The 25,922-nt window shown below is 41.6% G+C and overlaps 1 protein-coding gene across 1 annotated transcript in view; it reads left to right on the top strand.

Moving 5' to 3' along the window:
- The window catches only part of GLTSCR1L (GLTSCR1 like), a 56,252-nt gene that overhangs the window by 14,004 nt on the left and 16,326 nt on the right, over positions 1–25,922 (top strand). The window contains exons 2-6 of the mRNA XM_019516389.1: positions 10,445–10,493; positions 13,785–13,833; positions 13,925–13,993; positions 17,657–19,357; positions 24,940–25,045. Coding sequence (XP_019371934.1) covers positions 10,450–10,493; positions 13,785–13,833; positions 13,925–13,993; positions 17,657–19,357; positions 24,940–25,045 — 1,969 coding nt within the window. The 5' untranslated portion in view covers positions 10,445–10,449. The remainder of the gene's footprint in view (positions 1–10,444; positions 10,494–13,784; positions 13,834–13,924; positions 13,994–17,656; positions 19,358–24,939; positions 25,046–25,922) is intronic.

Here is a 25,922-nt window from a genome sequence, read left to right as displayed (position 1 = left end):
GGGGGGGGCTCATGCAGAGCCCCTCACGCAGCGTGAGGCAGTGGGGGGGCAGTGGGGATCGCCCCCTGCCTGGCAGCACTTGGTGAGTTGGGGCTTTTTTTCCCAAAGTGCTGGGAGCCATTGCCAGGCGGGGGATGGGCCGGGCTGATTCGGAGATTCAGCAGGAACCAAATGTCCGAATCAGATTCGACCGAATTGATTTGGGGCAGTGATTTGAATCAGTGCATTGAATCACTGTCCCCCGAATTGGCCACATCCGGGTAGTAGCTGGTTTGCATAGGCCTAATGGCTACAGAGTTGACAGGATGATAGTAGGAAAATATAGACATAAGTATATATTTGTAAAGAAATAGTGCTAATGCTATTATATCAAGCTGGAGCAAATCATTGTAAAAAATGAATCAGTTACGAAGATTGAGAATGAATAAAAGGTTCTGCAAATTCTCCAAAGCAAAGAACTTCTAATGGTCAGCATATTGTCCTTGGGGCAGTCCCATATTACTTTAATATGGCCGCACAAGTGGTTGTTCATAAGTAGAAATTTTAATTTATTAGCAGAAGTTGCATTAAGTAACTTGGTTAAATTTATAGTTAAACTATAGTTTTTCCAGGAATACTGTTTTCTCTAACGTCTTAAGCTCTACTAAATTTCTTTAGCTCAGTATTCTGTGTCCAAATGTTATTGGATCTAATGTACTTAGGGCTCATTCCTGCCTGTAGTTTTGCTGATGTGCAAGAGATGAGTCATCTTCCCATTTCACAAGGAACAGGGCAAGACCATTTCAGGGGGTTCAGGAATGAGCAAGATATTTATCAAAGCTAATACATTTACCTGCCAACACTTCCCACTGCTAGCATTAGTAGGCAACTGTCAATCCTTCTGGATCATGGTGTATATGTGCGAGGTTGCCAGGAGCTTTGAGATGTATGCCTAGGCAGGATTATGGAGGAGTGGAGGCTGTCTAGACCTTCCATCCCCCCTTTAGACCATTGAAACGGCATCCAAAGGCTAGGCCAAGTCCAGATGTTCAGTGCCTTGATGGGGATGTAGTTATATGCATATCTAGGAATCCAGCCTGGGTCTACCATGTGGCAGACAAGGATCCTACTGCTGAACCACAACAGTAGGTTCCCACTGCTAGCAGTATTCAGTATTATGAAGTCAAATGGTAGAGTCCCAGAGTGTTGTTAATAAGATATTCAGAGTGACATTTTGTGCCTTTGCCTGGCACTGATGATAAAAGTAATGTCATCCTGAACTGCCATCACTCCAGTGACTTGGTAGAATTGCACCTGTTACAGCAGGGGTGAATTTGACCCGATAATGATACCTGTCAAAAATCTATTTATGCCAGACTGTACTGCAAATATAAAAATCAGAAGTTTGATGCACCTTATAATGGCCCTCCAAAGCTAAGTGCTTAGCCTTTGGACTGGGAAGAGGCTGTTCATTCACTTGAACTGCACACCTATCCAAATTTAACATAAATAGTGCTTAATTGATACTACAACCCACTGTTACTGCTTTGGTTTTAGCAGTCCCAAATTGATTATTAGAAACCTTGAAAATGAGGGGATGTCGTCAGTTTCAGGGCTGCTGTTAGAAGCCTTGAAAATGATGGGAAGATAGTGATCTTGAAACTGACTAGCTCTGATCACTTTCAGGATTTCTAATAGGGAGCCTTTGGCAACTGCTTCAGCTTTTCTGTTTGTAGTGCCAATTATGACACAGTAAAATTGAGTACAGTATAAGTACAGGCAAAGGGACAATGGGGTCAAAAAGTTGCCATTTGTCTAACAGGTTGTCTGAATAAGTTTTTACCCTCAGTGCATATGTAGATAACTAATAATTGTTATGTAAGCATAGCAGGACCGGTCCCCAGTGGTAGGCATGACCCCTGTAGTGGCTGCATAGCTCCTGCACCCATCCTAGCTCTCTGGGTCTCCTTCCTTCCTTCTCACCTGCCATGCCTTGTTGTAATTAGTTAAATTGGTGGAAAGGGAGGTTACCTTAAAATCTTATCTATGCTTGTAACCAGTGAGTGGCTCCCAGACTCCACAGGTCTCAAACTCTTCCCCAGGTGCTAGTTGGGGCCTCCTAGCCATCAGTGCTCCAGCCCAATAATCATTTTAAGGGCTAATTCTGTGGCCTCTGACCTCCCCGACAGCTATGCCCATTCCTTGCAGGTGTTACCAGTTATGCATCAGTGGGTGCTTAGCCCAGTTTCCACTCATTCAGTCTGGACCTTCTGGCTCAGGCCTCTATGCCTTTGTCCCTTTCTTACCCTCGTGGGGTTCAGGTTCCTGTATTCCTAGCCAGTCTCTGCCCCTCCTGGACTATTGGCTCCCTGGCCCTGTTGATCTTCACCATACTTGGGCTATGGGTCCCAGACCATTTCTCACCCCTTTGGGCTATGCTCCTCTGGTTGTTGCCCTTTATGTTCCTCACCCCTGGCCTCACTTCCCTCAGGCTATGATCTCACCCTTCTTGGACTATGGAATTGGGGCCCCTGGCTCCAATTCTGCCCTTTTGAGGCAGTATGTTTAAGTCTCTCTTGTCTTCCTTTAGCAGAAGCCTACTTTGTGTGTTGGTGCCTAGCCCTTGGCAGGGCTCCCCACAACTGTCATGTGCCTCTGGCATCCCCCTGGCCTGCCTTTCAGTCTCAATCCCAAACCACCAGTAACAACTCTAATGCAAACATAAGCACGTTGGCCATAACATAAGTTCTACTTCTTCTGAGTGTGTAACTAACAGTCCTCTGTAATCCTGTAGCTTTTTGCTTATAGCCTTTATTGCAGGCAGCTCTCAATGGGTCTCTCGGCTCTGGTCCTTTAAGTGCAGGTCTCCATCCCTGTAGTTTATTGACTTTGGGGCAAACAGCTCCCAGCCAGTCTGTCTGACAAAGTCCGTTTCAGGGTAGAGCTCCTTCTCTGGCAGCTTTCAGAGATAGACTGCCTCTGGTGTCAAGCCCTAGACTTTTATACCTCATAAGTCCCACCCCTTCACGGCTGATTCATCAGGACCCATCAGCTAGTTGCCATGGGAGCTGACAAGTACAGCTATGGCTCCTTGTTGTCTGGCTAGGCTCTGCTCTACTGTAGCCAACTTCTTCCATGCAGTGTTCCTTTGACTGGTGGCAGGTGTTTTCCTTTTCCTTTGCTGCAGTCAGTCATCTGCTCCAGTAACAGGGCTTCCCTGGTGCCTCCTCCTTCTGTTTAGCTTCCCTGGTGCTTACTACCCTCTTATTTAGCTTCCTGGACTCTATCTGCTGCCAGATTTTTCCTTATAATAATAGGTGTGTTAGTTTCCCTGTTACAGTAAGCAGTAGGCAAAAAACCTGGATTGGAGTTGTTCAGAAAAAATAGTGGCATAAATTACTTGTTCAAATAATTACCACTTGTAAGTTACACTTTCCTACCAATTTTTCTATCTTCTCAGTGTGTAAATTACACCAACTTGAGTCCACATATGGTCGTACATTGGGACATGGGAATCAGTAGATTTTAATTTGTATGATTTTAAGTTTTGCTTCTGACTTTGTCAGCAGATGAGCCTAAGGAGTTGAACTTGCTTACCCAAGGGCTGAATTTGATCTGATATCTTTAATTTACTTATCTTATAGTGTTTAAAGAGCAGTAGTCACCATGGTATCTTGTTTCTAGACAGTAAAATTCTGTTAGTTATATTGATGCAAATCCAGAATAACTTAATTGAGGGAACATCTACATGTCCAGTGAATGTGGAACAATAAACTCTAGTTTTTGTGCCAGAGTTCCTGGTTTCAGGCATGCCATTTGAATGTGCGCCCAGGACTGTAGCATGTTGAGCCGGGTTGAAGCAGCCCCGGCTGGCAGTGGGCCCTGCCAGTGGCTCAGCTTGAGCTTGCTCCGCGTCTGCTCAGTGTGCTGAGGAGGGGCTAGCTGGGGCACTGGCATGCTCTAGTGTGGCCCTAGCTAGCAGGCAGCCCCTGCACTGAAGCATCCCATGCCCCGGCCAGCCACTGTTACGGAGTAAAGCATGTGCACTGTTACGGAGTAAAAAACTCCATAGTATTATAGTACTTGTATTTACACGTACTATCCTGCTGTGGAGTTTAGTTTACTCCAGCCTAATAGCTCTGCAGGTATAGACCTCGAGGTGTTTACTTCAGAGCTAATTAGTTAACTATGCACTTAATGTCTCATGTATCACACCCTGAGTTTAACCACTTACTCCAGATTTACACCATTGACTTGAGTAGAATTTGGTTAAGCATGTAATTAGCTTGACAGCTTGGTACTAAACTTAAATCATTTTTCCACAGACCACATCCCTTTTGTGTACTCTTTATATAGTTTTGAAGACCGTCAGTGTGATATCATTTTACCCTAACAGTTCAGTATGGCATTATATCAAACAGAAAGTTGTGGTTCTTACTTGGGGATTTGAGGCTGTGGTGGTAGAAAGTTGCTAAAATGTTAATATTTATAATGTGTTAAGTTGCAGAAACATCTGGCATATGGATGGTGTCGTGTCAGACAAATGGGACAGTATTAGCACATAAATGAGATGTGTATTTTTTTGTATCGTGTTGAGGTGCTGTTGCATTGAGCGTGTAAAAACGGCTGATATTAATATTCAGCAAATATTTGTTAGGTCATTGATTAAACTATAAGAAACAAAAAAAGAAAAAAAGGGATCTTAAGTTCCTTTTAATATGTGCACTGAATTCTGCTGGCATCAATGAGAATTTCACTGATGTATGGAAATAAAAATAACTTTGGTTTTGAATTGGATATCTTTAAGTGAGTCATTTTATCTACTTTTGTGCTCATTGTATTACAGATTGTTACTATTTTGCAGTGCTCTGGTTTCTGGTTATGTGAAAGCGTAGTCATTCACAGTTTTGTGAGAGAAACAGGTATATGAAGCTTCAGAATGAGCATACAAATAAACTGCAAAGATATTAGTGCATCTTTCTAATTCTGATGAAAACCAGCCCTACAACTAATATAATCTGTTCATGCCTGCTACCAAAATAAATATTTTTCATGGGTGTTTCTGCATAGACAAACAGTGTGCAATCAGTGTTAGGAGTGTATGGACATAAGCAATTGTAATACGTATTTTGCCCCAAAGGCCTCAATACTCATCATGAGCCTCCAGTACTTGTACCAAGGAGGACCTTAGAAGTAGACCCTTTGTTACTGAGAACTTTTTTTTCCATTTTAAAAACATCTAGTTCTTGCCTGTGTTGCAATAGGATAGATACACATTAGGGCTGTGCGAAGCTTTGGTCCGTGACTCGGTGGCCGAATCTCTGGATTTGAATTGAATCGGGAGACCCATTAATCTCTCCAAATTGAGAAAGAACCCTTCAAATTGATTTGGAAAGATTCAAACATTCGGACATGAACACAGCTTTAAATGTTTTTGCTACATACCTCTAGGTAGCAGGTGGCTTGTCAAAGTTGAAATGGTGGGGCGGATGGAACATCTCACAGAAACCTGGGGGGGTTCCCCAGCGCACTCAGCAGCAGACTCAGAAGCAGATTGGAGGCACTGGGGAGTGCATTGGGGGCCCCCCCTGGCTTGGCAACTGGTGGCTCCTGGGTCTGGGGGGACACCGAGGGGTCTCCTTGCGGCTGATTGCTGAGCTGGGGTGGTGGAGCGGGGAGGCCCCCCTGTGCGCTTCCTGGCAGATCCAGAAGTGGACTGGAAGTACTTCTGGTCCACTTCTGGGTTAACCGCCTAGCATGCAGAGGACCCCCCGTGCTTGTGTGGGATGCTCCATCCACCCTAGCATCGCAGTATTCATGAGCTGTGCCTGGTACCTGGAGGTATGTTTTAAAAAAAAAAAAAAAAATGAAGCTGCGTCCAAATCGCTGATTCTCTGAATCAGCTTTGAGTCTTCAGATTCGGTTAAATTGAATCAGGGACAGTGATCCGAATCAACTAATTGAATCACTGTCCCTGATTCGGGCCTAATCCGAATTGAATATGGCCCATTTCGCACACCTCTAATACACATACTTTCAAACTCGTCCCTCCTCCCCTTCAGATTCAATATTGAGTGCAGGGATTTGCCCTTAAAAGTCCGTTCCACTGGTAATGAGACTGTAAGAAGTAGCAACTCACAGTTCATTGCTTTGGAAGCTTGCTTTTTGTGGGGGCCTCTTTAACTATGACTACCCTGGGTCCTTGGGGATTAATAAAATGCAGAGTATTTTGTTTTTCCTTTATCGTATTTGTGGTATGTTGGTTAGGCTTTAATATAGTTTGAGATATGCAGAATGGGGAAAACACATTTGTAGGGTTTTTAAATTTATTAGGGTTTTTAAATAAATCAGATAATGAAGAATATGAATCAGTGTATGTAGTTTTATGTACATTGCATTTCCATGCAGTTCTGTCTTTTCCTTTCTAAACTTATTTTGCAGATTTCTAATGGTGATATTTTAATGTCATTTCAGCTCATTTTGATTTTTTTCAGTCTAAGTAGTAAAAAATACTGAAGTTCAGCAAATTTTTATTTAGACCTGTATTTCTTTGTTAGCAGTATTTAATTCTTATCACATCATTAGAGTGTATTTAATGGTCCTTTAGGTAAACAATTTTGATTTTTGTGATGTTTGTTTCTTCTCCAGTTGTTTATCAGCAGCTGCTTTAATAGTAGTATCCAGTAATATATCTACAAATAGAAGAAAATACACTGAGGTAGTGAGTTTGTCTGGGATCTTTAAAAGCATTTTATGTAGTTTAATAGCACAAATCCTACTGACTTGCAGTGGAACTTGTGCCCTGAGTTACTTAGGTACCTTTGAAAATTCCTCCTTGATATTATACATGAGGCAGGGATTCACTTCTCAGTTAGAACACAGGAAAACATGTAGTAAAACTCAGCTAGTTACACTGAAAGCTATAGGTTGACTATTAAATATACTCGTGTACAATGAAGTAATACCACAGTTAAGTATGTTTTATTTGAATAGTCAAATCATGAGGTATTGACAAATGTACATGTGTAGTGCATTCAAAAAGGGAGAAGCTGCTGCAGCTACTGTTACCCTATGGGAGCATCTACATGTGAAATTAAAGCGACACAGTAAACTGCGGCACGTATCATACTGAAATTTATTGCTGCTGGGCACTGTGTTTACATGTGTGCCCAGGACTGCAGCACATTCCCAGGTTGGAGCAGCCTCAGCTGCCAGCGGATCTAGGGGGCAGCCCTGCATTGAAGCACCCTTGTGCCTCAGCCAGCCCTGTCAGCATCTACACATGCATTGCTGCACAGTAAATAGTGCCATGACAGGATAATATTTGTATTTACAAGTACTGTCCTATGGCGGTGTTTGTTATTTTGCTGTGACCTAATAGGGCCACACATGTAGATGCAGAGACTTTGTATGATTCTATAATAATAGAACTGAGCTAAAGTTATGGACAAAAGGACATTGAGAGCAGTTTAAAAAGGAGGGGGAGCTTCTTTACAGCAGCTGTTACATTCTAACAGTTACATATGCACAAGCTGGGAGTGACACAAAGCAAAACAGCTTCAACATTAACATTGCTTCATCCAGAGTTAGAGCTGGAGTAGTTTTGAAGCGGACTCACACAGGTGTAACTATTATAGCAACTTCTGCATACTTCCCAAAGCAGTTCGTGCCCCCTTTTGAAGCTACTACAAGTGTATGTTTGTCCCTACCCCGAGATGAGCATCCATACTGAGTATTTAGAGGTGCACATCAGTTCGATATTGGATTGGCACCGATATAAAGAAAAATTGACTATATCAGAAATTGCCCTGATGTGGCTGATTATTTGACCAATAAATGCCCGTGCAGCACAGCACACAGGCAGCGAGGAGAAGAGCCTGGCAGCGTGCAGCTAGTAAGTCTGTTGTGGTGAAAGGGGAGGAAGAGGGAAGGGGTGTGGGGGGGCAGATCAACATCTCCCACGGTGAGGGAGGGAATGGCGCTGGGGCTGGGGCTGGGGTAGGCGCTGCCCAGCCGGGTTGGGGGTGGGGGCAGGACTCATTCAGAGGGCATGGAGGGGGGCAGCTTCCACCATTGTGCCCTGGTCCGGGCTGCTCCCACCACCGCTCCTGCCACTTGTCTGGGAGGGCATGGCAGGAGGGGGCAGGGAGGGAGCATATGCCTCTGGATCTGCGCTGGGTGGGCTGCAGCTGCAAGCTGGAGCCAGGGGCTACACTGTGCTATGCTTGGGGCAGGCAGCAGCGGTGCTGGGAGGGGGCCATGGAGGAGGCTACATAGCCCCCTGCCCTCAGCGCTGCTGCTGCCCAGTCCTCCCAGCAGAGACCTGGGGGCACACCCCCTCCCTCCCCCTCCGTGCCCTCCTGAACAAGTGGCGGGAGCCCCTCCCCCCTTGTGCTCCCCAGACAAGCCGCAGCTTCGCCCCACGCCTGCCCTGCCCCAGCCCGCTCCGGCTGGGCAGCGCCTACCCCAGCCCCTGCCCTACTCCCTCCCTCACTACAGAGGCCTTGATCTGCCCTCCCGTGCCCCTTTCCTTCCCCTCCCCTTTCACCACAACAGACTTACCATCTGTATGCAGCTGTATCGGAAATTGGATTGATATTGGCTGATATGCCTCCTTAAAAATGGGCTATTGGTATCAGCCCCCACAATCTCCATCGGTGCATGCTTATGAGTAATGACATGGCACTAAGCAGATGTGCTGGTGGATAGGGGAAAAAATTATTTTTCTAGTATGAAGAATCTGTCCTTAAATACTAATTCAGGAGATGCCCTCTTGTGATACATGGGCCTCCTTTAGGTAGATTGGAAGAAGTTGTTATGATGAGAGATATGCCAGAAAAGAAGTGGCTATCATAATCAAGAGAGGGCCAAAGTGTGGATGAGAAGTTTAGCAATAGGGCCGATGAAGAAATTGGTTATTAGGGATGTGTGGAATGGGCCATATTTGATTTGGATTCAGATTCGACCCAAATTGGGGACAGTGATTCAATTAGTTGATTCAGATCACTGTCCCGATTCTATTTGGTTGAATCCGAATCTGAAGATTCAGTGCTGATTTGGGCATAGACACAGCTTTAAATATTTTTTCTACATACCTTGAGGTATCGGGTGTGCGGCTTGTGAATGCTGTGGTGGTGGGGCGGATGGAGCATCCCACAGGAGCCCGGGGGGTCCCCTGTGTACTTGGCGGTGAACCTGGAAGTGGACCAGACATACTACTGGTCCACTTCCAGGTCTGCTGCCAAGGGCATGCAGTCAGCTGCGGGGAGACCCTGGGTGCCCCCTCAGACCCTCAGACCCAGGAGGCACGAGTTACCGAGCTGAGGGGGGTACCCCAGCATGCTCCCCGGCAGACCCGGAAGTGGACCGGAAGTGCTGCCGAGTGTGCTGGGGACCCCGCCGCACTCCTGTGAGACGCTCCATCCTCCCCACCATCTCAGCATTGACGAGTCGCCTGCTACCTAGAGGTATGTAAAAAAAACCAAACGTTTAAAGCTGTGTCTATATTTCAATCTTTCTGAATTGATTTTGGAGGATTCCGATTTGATTTGGAGAAATTAAGGGGTCTCCTGATACGATTCGGAGATTCAGCCACCAAATCGGGTTGAATCTCCGCCGAATTGAATCAGTGACCGAAGCTTCGCACAGCCCTATTGGTTATATCTTGGAAGACGAGTTTATTGGAGGAGAGACCAGCAGAATGTAGAGGAAAATGTGCATTCTACATGTAGTAGCCCTTTCTTAGTCCTGCTAGCAACAGAGCTTGCTCAAGTATGTTTATGGACATTGCTTAGAAGAAACAGTGGAAATATTTGTGAGAGGTAGCTCCTGAAACAGAAATGTTCACGGGCTCTAAGAAAAGAGTTTGCTCAATACCTAATTCTATTGAGTGTTCTCTCTAATCTAGTAGGCTGTGGGCCCTGTTCTCCTAAACTTCACCTTGTTAAGTTTCTGAATAACAAAGCAATATATCTTAGTAATCCTTATCAATATTTCACATTCGGCAACACTCCTTTGTACTCCAGCTGTGGCCAGCTCTCAGGCTGGACAAAAATTTGGCAAAACTGTTGTAAAACATAGTGTAAACGTGTTTTATTAAGAAAGATGAGTTTACAGATAACATACATTTTAAATTAATTTTTTCATCCACAAGAGGTCTGATTGATTAATTTGGTCAGGCTGTTGTTTGTTTCCATTTCTTAAATAGCTACAGAACTTCACTATAAATATTACCCTAAGTTTTGCAGCTATATACACAGTGCTAGATTCTGCACGGAGGTAGGAGTGTGGGACTCAAATGGAACTCAGCTGGAGTTGCACATATTCATCTGAGAATATGGCCCACATCTCTCAATACCCACGACATATTTATTAAAAATTTGGTGTACTTTTAAATGACTTTATTGTTGAAGGAAATCTTTAGTCTGATTTTGATGAAATATCAGTCCTTTCCTTTTTGCTTTAGTTGTCATGGATGATGACGACGATGAATCCTGTCTCCTTGATCTTATTGGGTAAGTTCCCCTTAAGAAATTCTTATGGAGAAGCGATGCAAAAAACAATGTACAAAAATTAATCAATGTCAGAAGAGGATTCATTTCCAATGCTGTCTGAACCTATATGTGTCAGTTTGCTGGCCGATAAGTGAAATGAACTTAGTTACTGTTCTGTCCCTTGTGGACAGCTTAAAGCCCAGTCTCAGAGTTTATGACAGTTGGGAGTCCACTTATTGACATTCTTCTTCAAAATAGGAAAAGTCTGAATAGACATGGAGATTGAACTCTCCTATTTATTTAGTCATGTTTCTGTTAGTTTTGTAAGATAGCTTGTATTGCTGCTGCAAAACGCATGCTTAATACTTTTGATAAATAAAGGACTTCAGGCTTTAGAGCCATCAGTGCAGTGACTTTGTAAGCTCTGAACTTCTAAATTAAATATTAAAATGTGTGTTTTATTTCAACATACAAAGTAGTTCAATCATTTTTGCAGGTGATAAAATGCATTCGTATAAGAATGTAATAAGAATATAGAATTGCTGCTTCATATTATAAAAATTACAAACAGGGTATCAGTTGTCTCTTCAAAGGTATTTTATTTGAAACCCCTACCCATGGGAAAACCCTGTTATAGTCCTATTTGTTTGTTTCCACAACATTTGTATCTAGAGGTGGGCAGGGTATTCCATATGGGATTCATAAATCAATAGGTACAGCTGTAATCCAAGAGAAATTGCTATATACTTACTGTAGGCATGGGGAAGTTTTCTTCCCTTGACTAAGATACTAATTCTGTTCTTCAAGAATAGATAGCTTCTATAATGTGTCTCATATTTATTGACTATACAATACATAGCATTTCTTTTGAACTCTTGGGGGGAAAAAAGTTTGATTTCAAGTGATAAGTCAGTTACCATAAAAGGAAAGTTCCTATGTAGTACTAGATGTAGATCAAGTCAAGTATGATGATCTGATCTTAAAACATCTCAAGTGTACAGTGAACTTGGGCATCTTATATTGCATTCCTTATGCACCCAGAACTTCCCTTAAAATCAGTGAGAGTTTTGAATGTAAAAGGAATAAAGGACCAATGATTGCTATAATTTGTAGTTTACTTTCTGAACAATGTGGCAGGATAACAGGATGTTGGCAGTGTTGCCTAAAATTGATGCCATATACATTATACAGTGAGACTGCTGGTTTCCCTTTCAACTCTGAATGGGAAAATATTGCTCCTTCACTGGAACATAAAGATAAGAATAGACAGAATGGAAAATGAAGTGAAAGAGATCCATCATAAGCATGACTTATGAAGACACCAGTTAAGTCTGCAGAGTGCCCAGAAAATGAGGTCCTACACAAAGGAGAGTGTTGGGATGAAGCATTACATGTATTGTCCCCTATTGTAGTGTCTACTGCTTGTAGCAGTTATCAGCCAGAGCATCCTTTCCATTACACCTTTGAGTTTGGTAAGTGCCCTCTAATCTTTATGAATTCATTTTTAGAATTGCTATAAGATATTAACAATGGGCGCTGACAGATGTGGGGAAGAAAAAACCTGGAAGCAGCAGTGTGTTACTTTGACCCAACTCTGCAGTGTCTGTATAGATCAGGGGCTTCAGCGGGGCTTTTTGGTGTTTTTAGCTAAAGCTGACTCAATCAGCTATTAGATGAAGCACCAAAAAAGCCACACTAAAGCATCTGCTGTATATGGAAGGTGGGAAAGATGGGTGCAACTAATGTGCTGCCTCTTCTGGGCATGCTCTGGGCTTGGCACAGGTGTGCGCCAAGTTGAAAGTAAAGCACCATTTTTTCCTGCACCTTGGCAAGCAACCAATGGTAGTTAAAATAATGATAAAACAACTAGAGTTAAATAACTAATGACCACAATACTTCTTTAGTAATGCTGATAGTAAAAACCTTGATTATTTATCAGTAAAATCCCATATAGCTAATTCATATCTAATGGATCCACAACTGAAGCAATGACACTTTTCCTTTTTATCCTTGTAATTTGCTGTAATCTTCAATGAGGATCAGATTTCTTTTTGAAAATGAAAAGTGTAAAAGCTGTAACATATGTAAGTAGACTCTGACTTCAGATGTCTAGACCTTAAATAAATTAGAATCATGAAAGACTATAAAAATGTTTATATTAAACATGGTTGAATACAGTGTGATTTTTTTTCAAATGTAAAAAAAAGGTATTTTGTAAGCTCTTGCTTTTTAGGTTAGATGGATACTTGAAGGGGTCTTTATTTTGTTTCCTGTTTGTCTTTTAGGATGCTCAAGAAAGAAGAAGGGGATGTATTGAATTGACATTTTTTTACACCTGGGTTGGGGGAGGGGTACCATGGTTCTCACAAATGTTTAATTAATATTGTTTAAAAATAAAGATGATTTGTTTTAAATCAAAGAATTCCTGTATCTTTTTGCCTTGGTTATGTGCACATTAATGGGTGTTTCACAAAACAGTTGTATAAATTCCTGTGTGTGGCAGTAACAACAAAATAATCTCATTTAATAAAAAGTTATATGGATGCATACATTGAGAATTTTTCCTACCAGATTTGCATGTGCTTTTATGTGTGTGTGTTTTTAACACATTCTGACTCCAAATAGTCATTTTATCTGACCACACTCCTTAATTATGTATTGACACTGAATCAAGTTATCAAAAGAAAAATGCATTTAATCAGTTACGTTACATTTGATCTGTTATGGAGTTAAATTCATTTGGAAAAGTTGCAGCCATTTCTCAAGAAAAAATACTCATGAGAAAAGCACTTTTTATTAGTATATAGGCAAGAAAACATTTATTTCTATGTATTATAGTAAGTCTTCATGAGGACATGGGCAGAAATACAGTTGCAGGCATTACCTCTGATCTCATCAGAAGATATTATTTCTATTTTAGCTGTCCTAGTTGATTTAATAATAGTATTTGTCCTTTTATGCTCTTACAGAATACTGTATATTTGTGTCAAGTGTTGATTTGAATGGAACTATAAGCATGTTTGGGTTTTTTCCTCCTGGAAATCAGCATTTATTAATTCAAACTCTGTAAGACATTGTAATGTAATTATTTCCTAATTTTGACTAGAAAGCTTTCATAGTTTTAAAAACTACAGAAATGTAGTGAAAAATATTAATAATTAATAATAAACATGGTTTGCCAACAGCGTAGCTCTTTTAAAGTCAGTGGAGCTACTCTGATTTACTTGACCAGAGCACTTACTTCATTTATTTATGCCTTTTTAACTCATAGAAGTACTTGAAATGGTGATTTTTTTTGTTTTGTTTTTAAAGGGACCCACAGGCACTGAATTATTTTCTGCATGGACCTAGTAGTAAATCTGTAAGTAGCATTCTCAAATATTAAAAGTGTCTAAACTTTAGTGGCTGCCTTGCTGCAAAACATTGATTTTGCTGTATTTGTGTTCTAACAGAGCAATGAAGACTTGACAAATGCAGGATATTCTGTAGCCAACTCAAATTCAATTTTCGCCAACTCCAATGTAAGTATTTAGAAGAGAAAATGTACATACTTCCGTTGTAGTTTATTTATGCTATATAAAACTGAATGGATCAGATTCAGCCTTTGATTTTCTTCGTATGATGGCATTCTAAATTTTGTTCTAGAGCCACTGAGGCCCCAGAGCAGGTTTAGCTTAAAAATTCATGGAAGAATTAGGTTCCTTTTTAGAGGTGATTAGCAGAGACCCTAGTTTTCTGCTGGGGGAAAAAAAAGCAAAAAAGAAATCTTTATCTAAAAACCCACAAAAATCCATGCTTTTCTGTGGCCTGCTGGAAGTGCAGTGGTATCCCATGGTGAGTGGTGCCATTTCTGTCCTCTTATTTTTGCTGCAGTTTTTGTTTCTCGGCTGATCAGCAGCACCTACTCCCTTCCTTCCTGTGATTGGCTGGGAGGCAAAAACCATGGCAAAAATAAGAGAACTGCTTGCCACAGGACACTGCCACACTTTCGGTAGGTCACGGAAAAATATGGATTCTGTGTTTTTCTGTGGCAAATAGAAAACTAGGATCCTTGGTGATTAGCATGGGAGAACAGTTTTACTGGACATGTTAACATGGATGTTCTGCATGTTACTTCTATGAAATAAACTGTGGAATCTATAGTGTTAGTGCTCATAGTAAATGTAGACCTTCAGTTACAGTCTTTCTCAATTTGTTTGCATGCATTAGGACCTTATCCCGTCTTATTTCTGGGTAGAACCTGACATAGCAGTTCCCTGTTGTTCTAATTCATTAAAAAAATTACATGCTGTGGTTTATACTTTAATCCAGCAAGTAATGTACAATAAAGCTGAATTCTTTAAGACAGAACATTCTCTTCCTGTGACTCCAGTGCTGAGATTCCATCCTTACAAAGTCCTAATTCATACCGGAATGTTGTCAGTGTGTTTAGAATCTTGAGTATTCAACATCTTTATCTTCAAGTAATCATTAACGGCTGATTACCCTCTTGCTATTAGAGAATGTTTCAGTAAGAGGTGGTAATTTAAAATAATAAAACATTTAAATATTTTTCATAGTGCTTTCTAATGGTAACAGTCCCCTTTTTGAGCTTGTCATGGAAAAAAAATACTTTAAACTTAGATATGGGCCCTTGCATTTAACTCAAGATTTATAGGATGTTTTGTTATCTCATGATAGAGTATGCAACAACAGAGATTATTGTGTATAGTAAGTATACTATTGAAAAAATGTTTTATGGGCAGTATTTTAAGTAATAATAAAACATTCAACATTGCATGTAGAAGAGTTTTGCATTATTTTGCTGCCTTCGTTGTACTGAAATAAGAATAAGAATTACTGAATTAAATAAGAAGACTGTTTACGCATAGTTTTCTGGGTTTCATAGTTGATGACCCCATTGCCTAAAATTATTGATATACATGTATGAGGGCCTTAGATAATTGCCATATTAGGCAATTCAAAACTATGAATACATGAGTACAGTTCTTATGATTTATCTCTAGCTGCTGTACTTGCAGCGGGACACTGACCTGCGTTGCATCCTTTATTATTATTATTTTACTCTTATCTATGGGACAAACATAACAAATGACAGCTGCTTTAAATAGCTCAGGTTTTAACAGATAAGACATAAGAGGTAGATAAGACGTAAGAGCTGGTTTGTATGAAGTGGGGAAATCAATCAGAAACAGTGTTTACAGTCACCATAAGTGATAGAAGTTTTCTGCATGGAATACAGAAGAGGTGAATGTTGAGGATTTATCCATAGGTTTATTGGGAACTGCTGGATTTTGACTGGGAGTTCCTCCCATACATGAGAGTGGTTGTAGAAGAAAATATAAATGTGCTCACAGGAGAAGAGGCTGATCTCACCTGTGACATTTTTTGCATGTCAAGGGAGTTGTAGCTAGGTCCTATTAAATTCCGTTCTACTGGGCTAATGGCTGGATACAGCAGATAATATGGAGCATAATATTAAGTATTTCTAAGGTGCTGGTATCAAAGATACTAGCCAGATTTATTTCCTGTGTTTTTATACATATACTACATATTATGAATTTAGAAATAAAGTTTAAGGTTTCTAGTGCTATTTAAAAATAGTAAGAGTCCTACAGTAAAAGCTTTGTTATCCGGCATCCCCCATTCTTGGGGGATGCCGGATAACAAAATATGCTGGTTAATTGAGTGGCCCGGGCCGCTGCTTCTCCCACTGTGTCTGGGGTGTCCCGCTGCCCCTCCTGCGGCATTGCCGCCCCTCCCGCGGGCCCTGTGGGACAGGGTGGCGGGCCCTGCACAGTCCCACACAGCGTGTTTTGCCCCCGAGCCGTTGGGGCTTGGCAGCACAGGCTGCTTTGCCCTGGGCCACGGGAGCTTGGAGAAACTGGAAGTGCCATGGTGGGCGCTTCTGGTTTCACTTTATCTTACAAGCCGGCATGCCGATTAATTGAGCATGTTGGCTTGTAAGATGCCAGTTATCAGAACTTTTATTGTATAATATTTTACATTAAGAAAGATACTTTTGTAAAATATGCATGCCAAATTCTGTAACAGGTTGACACAGAAATCATAAATTGAAGTGAATTAATTAACCAGTTAAATCAGGTATGCTTAGGGAACAGCATGGTAACCAAGAAAAGGGGAGAGGGGGCAAAGTTTATAAACTCAACAGTTTATCAATGAACAGAAAGAAAGCAATTAGGTTTTCAAGCCTGTAGTTTTAGTAGGATGGAATCTAAATTTTACACCTGAGGAACATTCATATTGTTTACTAAACTTAAAACCTACGTAAGTTTTTCAGGTTTAAACTATTTTTTCTAGTCTTTTGAAACCTGTGCTGACTAAGGTAGCCAAATAAATTTGTACAGTATGAAAATTGTTTTCTTGGCTACAAGTAGTTCAGGGTACAGACAGTTTCAAGTCTGCTAGCCAAAAAAAGATTGCTATAAATCTAAAGAGTTTCATATTCATTGCACCCCTTTATAAAGTTTATTGTAGTTGTATAATGTATAGTTCTTTGGAATTTTTAATAGTAGACATAACAAAAAACATATCGCTACCATGGCTCTGGTTAATATAGCCTCTCCAAAATTCCAGTGAAATTAATTTAAATCTAGACTAGAGTTTCTTAGTTTGATAATGAGTTTGCATTTCAGCCACTGCAGAAAACAACATGGGCAGTTTTCTGAAAGTGGAGGGATCCACTTAGAACCAGGAAAGGGCAGGGAAAGACCACTTTGCTGCCATCTTCCTGTGCTGCTACTGCTTTCCTGCTCTTAAATCAGTTGCAGTGGAGGTCTGGATCCTCCCCTTTCTTCCCTTTCCCACACAGTACACAACTCCAGGACATAAAAGTGGTACTTTTAGAGGCTATGAAATAGCTTCATGTCCTCCTGCACCAGAATTGCCTCAGAGCTGAGTGCTATGCAGACAGTGAGTTTGGGGATCTAAGGGTAGAGAGATAAGTTTCCCCCGGAGCCTATTTTAAATGTGCAAATTGCACCTAACTGGTGCACAAGCTTTGTGCTGGTCCTCTACGTAGACTAAATTTCAACCTATTTTTGTAGGATAACATTTATGGAGGCAATTCATGTTTTTTTAGGGAAAAAACGAAATAGGAAACATTTTAGATATAAAATTATTGTAAACATATGATTAAATTTATTTGTTCTTTTATATTTCAGAACACTGATCCTAAAACATCAATAAAAGGTGTAAGCAATCAGCTTGGAGAGGGGCCTAGTGATGGACTGCAACTGTCAAGTAGCCTTCAGTTTCTTGAAGATGAACTTGAATCTTCTCCTTTACCTGATCTCAGTGAGGATCAGCCTTTTGATATTCTTCAGAAGTCCTTACAGGAGGCCAATATTACTGAACAGACTTTGGCAGAAGAGGCATACTTGGATGCCAGTATAGGTTCTAGCCAACAGTTTGCACAAGCTCAGCTTCATCCTTCTTCATCAGCATCCTTTACTCAGGCTTCTAATGTTTCTAATTACTCAGGTCAGACGTTGCAACCTATAGGAGTTACTCAAGTGGTACAGCAACCTGTTGGAACATCTTTTGCAAGCAATACAGTTGGTGTGCAACATGGCTTTATGCAACACGTGGGAATTAGTGTTCCCAGCCAACACTTGTCAAATAACAACCAGATCAGTGGTTCTGGGCAGATACAGCTAATTGGTTCATTTAGTAATCAGCCTTCCATGATGACCATTAATAACCTTGATGGATCTCAGATTATATTGAAAGGCAGTGGACAGCAAGCATCAGCAAACATGAGTGGTGGACTCCTAGTTCATCGACAGACTCCTAATGGTAACTCATTATTTGGTAATTCAAATTCAAGTCCAGTAGCACAACCTGTAACTGTTCCATTTAATAGCACAAATTTTCAGACATCTTTACCTGTGCATAATATCATCATTCAGAGGGGTCTAGCACCAAATTCTAATAAAGTCCCCATTAATATCCAACCAAAGCCTATTCAGATGGGTCAGCAAGCTTCGTACAGTGTGAATAATTTGGGAATACAGCAGCATCATGTACAACAAGGAATTCCTTTTGGTTCAGCAAACTCACCTCAGAATTCAGTAGTTGGTCCTCATATGTCTGTTAATATTGTTAATCAGCAAAACGCAAGAAAATCAGTTACACCTCAAACAGTTAGCAATGCTGGAGGTAGTATTGTTATCCATTCTCCTATGGGACAGCCTCATGCACCTCAAAACCAATTTCTCATACCTACAAGTCTCTCTGTCAATTCTAATTCAGTTCATCATGTTCAGACTATAAATGGACAACTTCTTCAGACTCAACCTTCCCAGCTGGTTCCAAGCCAAGTATCTGCTGAACATGTTATGTTGAACAGAAACTCTAACAACATGCTCAGAGCCAACCAGTCATATTCAGGACAGATGCTGAATAACCAGAACACAGCTGTGCAGTTAGTTTCTGGTCAGACATTCACAGCTCCTGGAGGCCAAGTTATAGTAAATCATGGAAATTCTCAAATTGTTGGGGGACAGGTGCCATTACAACAGGCATCACCAACCGTGCTGCATTTATCACCGAGTCAAGGTAATGTTTCTCAAGGTAGATCAGGTTTTACTACAATGTCACCTGGACAGTCTTCAGTGTCAAATATATCAGCATCAAACCGGTTCACTGTTTCAAGTTCTGGCTCTGTACATCCAAGCTTGGGGCCTTCAATTCAGTCTATTGCATCAGGAGGAAATTTTACTGGAGATCAACTTGCGCAGCAGAATAGAACTCAAGTTTCAGTCAGTGGGTCACATCGTCTTCCAGCTTCCTCTTCTAAATCTATCAGCACCTTCAGTCACACATCAGTAGGAGTCACACAGCAACAATATCCTTTTGGTCAGGTATGGATACCTCTTGAGAATCTACAGAATACGAGGAAATACTTTTATGCTAATACAGACTTCTAGTAAAGAAATAATTTTGTTGGGGTGGTGTCAGTACAGATTGCACTTTAAATAATACTGCATTGTCTGTATATTTTATTATATCCTGTGCTCTCTTTACTTGTATTATAAACAAATACAGTGTTTCTATTGTAAAAAGCTTCAACTTTGCTACAACCATTCCCGTCAAAAGTATCCTCAGTCTTACTTTAAAGTAGATAACTCTACCATTCCTGTTAACACAGAAAGTCCTATTTTTTGTTAATTGGTGGTGGGATTTTCAAAAGTGCTCACTCTGTTTATTTCTTTTCCTTTTGATATGTCAAAACAGAAGTTTCAGTGGCAGACCAACTCAGAGCACTTTTAAAAATGCTCACCCTCACATCATGAAGCAAGACTCTGCCATGTGTAGGCTAGTTGCAGGTCATTTTGACTCTTGTGAACGTTGTGTATGCTAAGGGCCCCCTCAGGTTTTGGAGACCAAAATTGGAGATCAAGAAGAGCTATAAGATGCCACTGGCCATTTCTTTGTCCATGCAGGATGAGTCCCTGCAGTGTATCATCTTTGCTGCTTTGTCCAGCATGGCCACATTTTTTAAGTGATACGGATTTTCAGTTTCAAGTTTGAGATGGGGAAAACTGTCTTGTGCTGACTAGTACGAGAGACAATAACAGCTTAAGTGGAATTCTAGAATTATTGGGTTAGAAAGACTTAAGGGCCATCCAGTCCAAATCCCAAGTATTCTCTCAGCAAATGATTTGTGAAAGGGAAACCTAAAAATGTAAAGAGATCTCTTACGAGATAAATCATTACAGTAGTGATATTCTGTGTAATTTTAGATCTGGAACTGAACATGCGTTTTGAGATGTGGGACAGGAGAGCTACTCTGATTTATCTCGTTGGGGTTCTCATATATGAAATTGAAGCTAAACATCTCTGTATGCATAATAAATAGGTATTAAAATAATGCCAGTGCTTAGCTGAATGGCTGGTTTTGCAGTCAGTCACAGAACGTTAAATCCTGTTTTTTTAATTAACCAGTTATATTTCTTTTTTCTCAAGCATAAAAAATGACGACATAGGAGAGAACAGTCCCCTAATGCATTTTTCTTGGCGTCTTGCCCACACTTGCACTCCTTCCTTAATGTGCTTCATTTAAAAAAAATGATGTAATTGTCAATGAAGGATATAAATGTTATTTAGGAAATGAAGTTGAATGAGTTGCAGGGATGTATTGTATCTGAATCCTAATTACCAGGCAATCTAACACTGCATGGGCAAATTTGGTGGCAGAAGCACCTGTTCTTTTTTTAAGTGGCCCCTAGACAGTCCCATTTGTGTGCCCTTGCATTTTAGGAATGTTCTCAAAAACAATGTCCATTGGGGTTTTACATGTACCCTGAATTGGCACTGTCAGCTCTGTGCTGTATGGCTCCAACAGTCTTTCTGTTTTACTGTTAGGTTTTGGTGTAGGATCTTTCTGTATCTACAGCTGTGGTTTAATTTCAAAGGACCCTATTTTATTGTTAAATTGTATTTTATGTAATTAGTTACCAGCATTATGTCTATGGGGCATAATGCAGTAGCGCTGTATAAAGATATATGATCTCTAAATTATTTGATTTGGGTACCAGAAGCAGTTACAGGTCAGCAGTGCTTTTCCTGAGCCAGTTGTCCCTGATGAGAGGCTGGGTAATTTAGCTCAGCTGGGGTGCTATGCTAATGCAGCTAGGCTGCTTCCATTGCTATCTCCACATCTCTGCTATACGGATGCACACTAAATATGGGGAAGTTTGTGCCATTAGTGTTTGTTTGTGCAAGAATCCCTGTATGATTTGCAAAACGCTCAGAGGAGCGAGTATGCGTGAGCCACTTCCCGGAGTCACTTAGGCCATGTACAGGCATTCAGGTTCTCTTGTCTCTTTCCCTATAAAATCTAAGAGTGTATGAGCATTTGTTAAATTTTTCACGTAGGACATGCCAGATTTGGGAGGAGGGTCTTCCTCATTCAGCAAAGAAGTCCTTGCCTTTGCAAGAGTTTCTCCTGAATGGGAAGGAGTTAAGGGATCTGGAAACGCTCCCTGTGCCTTTCTGAGACTGCGGACACTCTTGCTTGGAGCAGGTGCAGGGAGCAGCACCAGCTTGACTCCTCCCTGAACTGAGAAGGGTTGGGGGCTGGGGACTGCTCCTTGCATGTCCCTCACACCAGGGATTCCCATTCTGGGAATCGCACAGGGAGCAGTGTCCTGTTGCTCCTTCCCCTCCTGGGCACTGGGTAGGGAAGGGGGGAGCAGTTGCCCACTGCTCCTCACACATTCTTCAGGGGTCTCCAGGTTTAAAGAGGACAGGCAGCTCTCTTTAAACTGGTGCAGGCATCTAGGGATTGGGGAGGTTCTCCCATCCCAAGTTCCATGTTTCCATTTAAAGAGGCACTGGGGAAGCTCCCTGCCTTTTCCTGGTTCTAAGTAGATTCCTCCACTTTCAGAAAACTGCCCATGTTGTTTTCTGCAGTGTCTGAAATGCAAACTCATTATCAACCCAAGAAACTCTAGTTTGGATTTCACTGGAATTTTGGAGAGGCGATGTTAACCAGAGAACTGCAGGGCAGTACTCCCCGAGCCTCTCCCCAGTCTGGAGAAGGCATAGGGAGCAGCAGTTGCTTTCTTCTTCCTGGTCTCCGGAAATTTCCCAGAAATTTCCACCACTACAAATGAACAAAATCCTTAGTATCTCAGAAACTCTGGCTTTTCCAAAGTGTTGCCTTTGCATGCTTATGCTGCTTGTCTCCTTTCTCTGTCTTCTGAGTGTTGAACGTCTATGGAATTCTTGAATTTAGGAGGAAGAACTGAGGTGGTGGCCAGCCCAGCTTCGTTCTAAACATTCAGTGCCATCACAAGGGTTTTATTTGGTCCTAATGGAAGCTGCTTTGTGGAAGCAGATTCTGAAGCCCAGCAGGGCTTGGTGGGTGCATTTCATAAATATGACTAGCCAGATGCAGTAATCCATAAAGAAATATTTGCTAAATTAATTATTTTATCACTGTGTGTTTATGCAGGGTTTACTTTTGCATTTGGGTGCACATGTAAGTAGCTGGCATAAAAGTGAAGGGTGGCTGAAGAATTGACCCTTAATCTCCATATACAAGAATGTCAGAAGTACAATTACACGTTTATTCCTTTAATAAAAAAAGCTTTTTATTCAGAGTTAAGGATCATGCATAGTTTCTGTTTGTGATACTAAATAAAATTCATAGTGTCTATATAGATGCTGAGCATTTTTTACTTTTGTGGGGAGGCACAGGTGACTTTTGAAATCTGTTCTTTTCAAAACAATTCTTTAAGAATATATCTATAATAATAATAGCCTTATGCTGTCTGTTCGAAGCACTCTGATTGGTTGTCTCAGTAGTCTATCACAATGCTTCCTGAAAGAACCCGGGACAGACAGATTAAGCAGCCGGGGGGTGATATGCTGGTGTGCCCTGAGCTGCAGGGGGCCCTGGTGCTTCCCTCCTCAGCGATGGCGCTGCCTGGGACTGCCTGGGTGGGGTGCCAGTGGGTGGGTGCTGCCTGGGGGGTGCCATTGCTTGGAGGGAAGCACCAGTGTCCCCTTGCAGCTTGGGCTGCGCAGCCTGCTGGCAGCTTACCCTCTGGCCATGGAAGACACAGGCAGAATTTGGGAAGGGAAGAAAAAAAAAAAGATCAGGCTTCTCACCACGGTTTTTTTTTTCTTTCTCAGTGGAGGCTGCTTGCACAAGCTACTGCCAGGTTGCGCAGACCCTGAGCTGTGGTGGGGCCTGGTGTTTCCCTCTGCATCAACAGTGCTCCCCAGGGCTGCCCAGATGGGGTGCTAGCTGCATGGGTACAGCCTCAGCTCACAGGCAGCACCCACCAGATCCAGTGGTGCATGGGAAGCTCAGGTGTGCTCAGGGAAGCTTGAGCTTGGCAGGCTTCCAGTGCCCTGTGTACCTTCCCTGCCACCTTCCCACTGCCTGGAGATGCCTGGGAATGGGCTGGTTGCCCTGAGAAGGCAGCAGGAGGGTGGCTAGGTGTGCTGGCAGTTGGAGAAGGCGATGGGGACAGTGCATGAGGCACTGGAAACCCATCAAGACCAAGCTTCCCCAAGCATGCCTGTGCTTCCAGCATCCCATACACCCTCCCCGCTGCCTTCTCTGGATAGGGTCATTGTGAGGAATATCACTGTAATTTGTTATGTAGCAAGCTAAAATGTATAGGATGTGTTTTAGTTTGCCATGTAAAAAAGTCATTTAAATCAAAATGTGTACACCCTTACGAAATTTAATTGTGACATGCTGCTGAACGTGTACGCTGATATGCAATAAAATAGTTAAAAAGGGAAACTAAGCCACTAGAAGGAGCAATTTTCTCACGTGTACAAGGGCCCTCTTATTTTATGACTATAAACAAGTCACAAGGTCAGACTTCTAACAAAATATGTATTTATATTCCTAAGCCCATGTTTACACATGGACAGCTTTATGTAGCCTTTTTGAGGGTGAGAAATTTTGATTCCATTAATGTATTCGGTCAAAGGATAACTAAAAATCCTGTATTTAAAGAAATACTTTTGCAGTAAAAATTTAATTGTGAATATATTTTGCAGGTTTCAGCTAGTATCAAATACATAGCTAGTTGTTGATTTCTTCCTCCCCTTGCTGAATTATCCCTTCTGTTGAAATTTGCACTTTCAAGACAGAGGCATTCATTGAATTATATTGAAGAAATAACAGGGCTAGATGACATTTCCTTTTTATTGGGACGAGTTTCAGGACAGACTCTCAGGCCATTTTAGCATTCTAATCCTGCTAATACTACTAGTTGCTAGGATAAATTAGAAGTGTTACATAATTACATGAGAAATAGGTTTCAGCTAAATACTGTGTAGACTTACAAGAACCAAACTCCACTGTGCTATATAGGATCTGATTATTTCTGTGTCAGACCAGGAAGTGTAGAAGAGAAGGGAATACACAAAAATAGCTAATTTGTTAAAATCAGTCCATCATGGGATTTCAGGTTTCATTAAAATATCACAGGAGAGCTGGTGCTGTGTCCAAATATAATGAATATGCTTTATGTGCAAGCTCATTTAAGATTTAAATTTACAAGATGATTACACAGAGGTTCTGCATCTCAAGGTGTCTGATACAGGGCTTACGGAGTTGCTACTGAGAGAAAGTAAAGCCAAGCTTAACTGCATCTTGATACTGTTCTTTGAAGGAAATGAATTGCATGGAAGACTTATATTGGGGAGGGGAGAGTACATTGGATGAAAGTGGCTTACACAGAAAAAAATATAATTTAATAAAACATTTCTGGTAGTGAGTAAGTGAAAGATTAATTTGCTGTATATGACATTCCCTTTTTATGTCTGTTTTGCTTCTTTGAAACCATTCTTACCTTGAGTAGAGGAGAGCAAATAGTTTAATTTTAGGGGGTTTTTTGTTGCAATGTTTTTACATTTGTTAAAACTGTTGGTGCGTATTAAACTGACATTTATCTTTCTGGCATTTTTATAGGCTCAGAAAAAAATTATGAACCAGACCTCACCAGTTTCTGCATCAAAGTCACAAGATGGCTTGAGACAACCCCAGTTAACAAGTCTTCTGAGTAACACATTGCCAGGTCAACTAAGGTCTTTTTTTGATAATTTTCCCTAATCCCTCTAGCATGTGAAATGGCATATCCTTCATAATGTCAGGCTTTGACCAGTGCTTTGTGTTAATGGGATCCTAAAGCTTAATTAATCTTTCATTTTTCAGGAGTCTGCAGACTTTTAGCAGTTGGTCATATGTTTTGTTTTCCAGTCAGGACTCTTAGGGCATGTCCAGATGAGCCTGGCTGTGAGTTATGTGGCGCTGCAAACATGTTTTCAGTGCCACATACTTCACAGTCCGGTGTTCTCAGCACTGCAAGTGCATGCTGCCCATGTGGGTGCAGCTCTGTTTTTTTTTCCTGTGGGTTTTTTTTTGTTTTTTGTTTTTTTTTTTGACCCCTGGATGTCTAGGGGTCAAAAAACCCCTGCAGATTTAAAAAAAATGGGGCAGGTCATGCTCAGGCAGTGCTGAGCATGCGCTGCCTGGAGCTATGCTGTGGCTGCTGGCCAGGCTCTGCCTGGCAGGATCTCCCCAGCTGCAGGCCCGGGAGGTCCTCAGGACCCAGTGCTAGCCCCAGCCTCCCCTACTACCCCCAGGGTAACTTGCTGTGTGCATGGATGTTCCCTGAGGACAAGTACTACTTGTCTCTGGGGAACCAAGCATCTGCATTTGTCTGGATGTGCCCTTATTGGCCATATAATTTCATCCTTTTTTTCATAGATTTCATAGGCATTAGGTCTGAAAGGGACCTTGGAAGATCATCGAATCCAGCCCCCCACCCGAAGGTTAGGAAGTCAGCTGGGGTCATAGGATCCCAGCAAGATAAACATCCAATTTACTCTTGAAGGTGTTCAGTGTAGGTGCTTGAACCACCTCTGATGGCAGGCCGTTCCAGACGTTGGGGG

The sequence above is a fragment of the Gavialis gangeticus genome, unplaced genomic scaffold (assembly GCF_001723915.1).
Source record: "Gavialis gangeticus isolate Ggan-Ray unplaced genomic scaffold, GavGan_comp1, whole genome shotgun sequence".
Taxonomy (NCBI): Eukaryota; Metazoa; Chordata; order Crocodylia; family Gavialidae; genus Gavialis; species Gavialis gangeticus.
The sequence above is the reverse complement of the archived record's forward strand: the minus strand, read 5'-3'. Positions and strand labels throughout refer to the sequence as shown.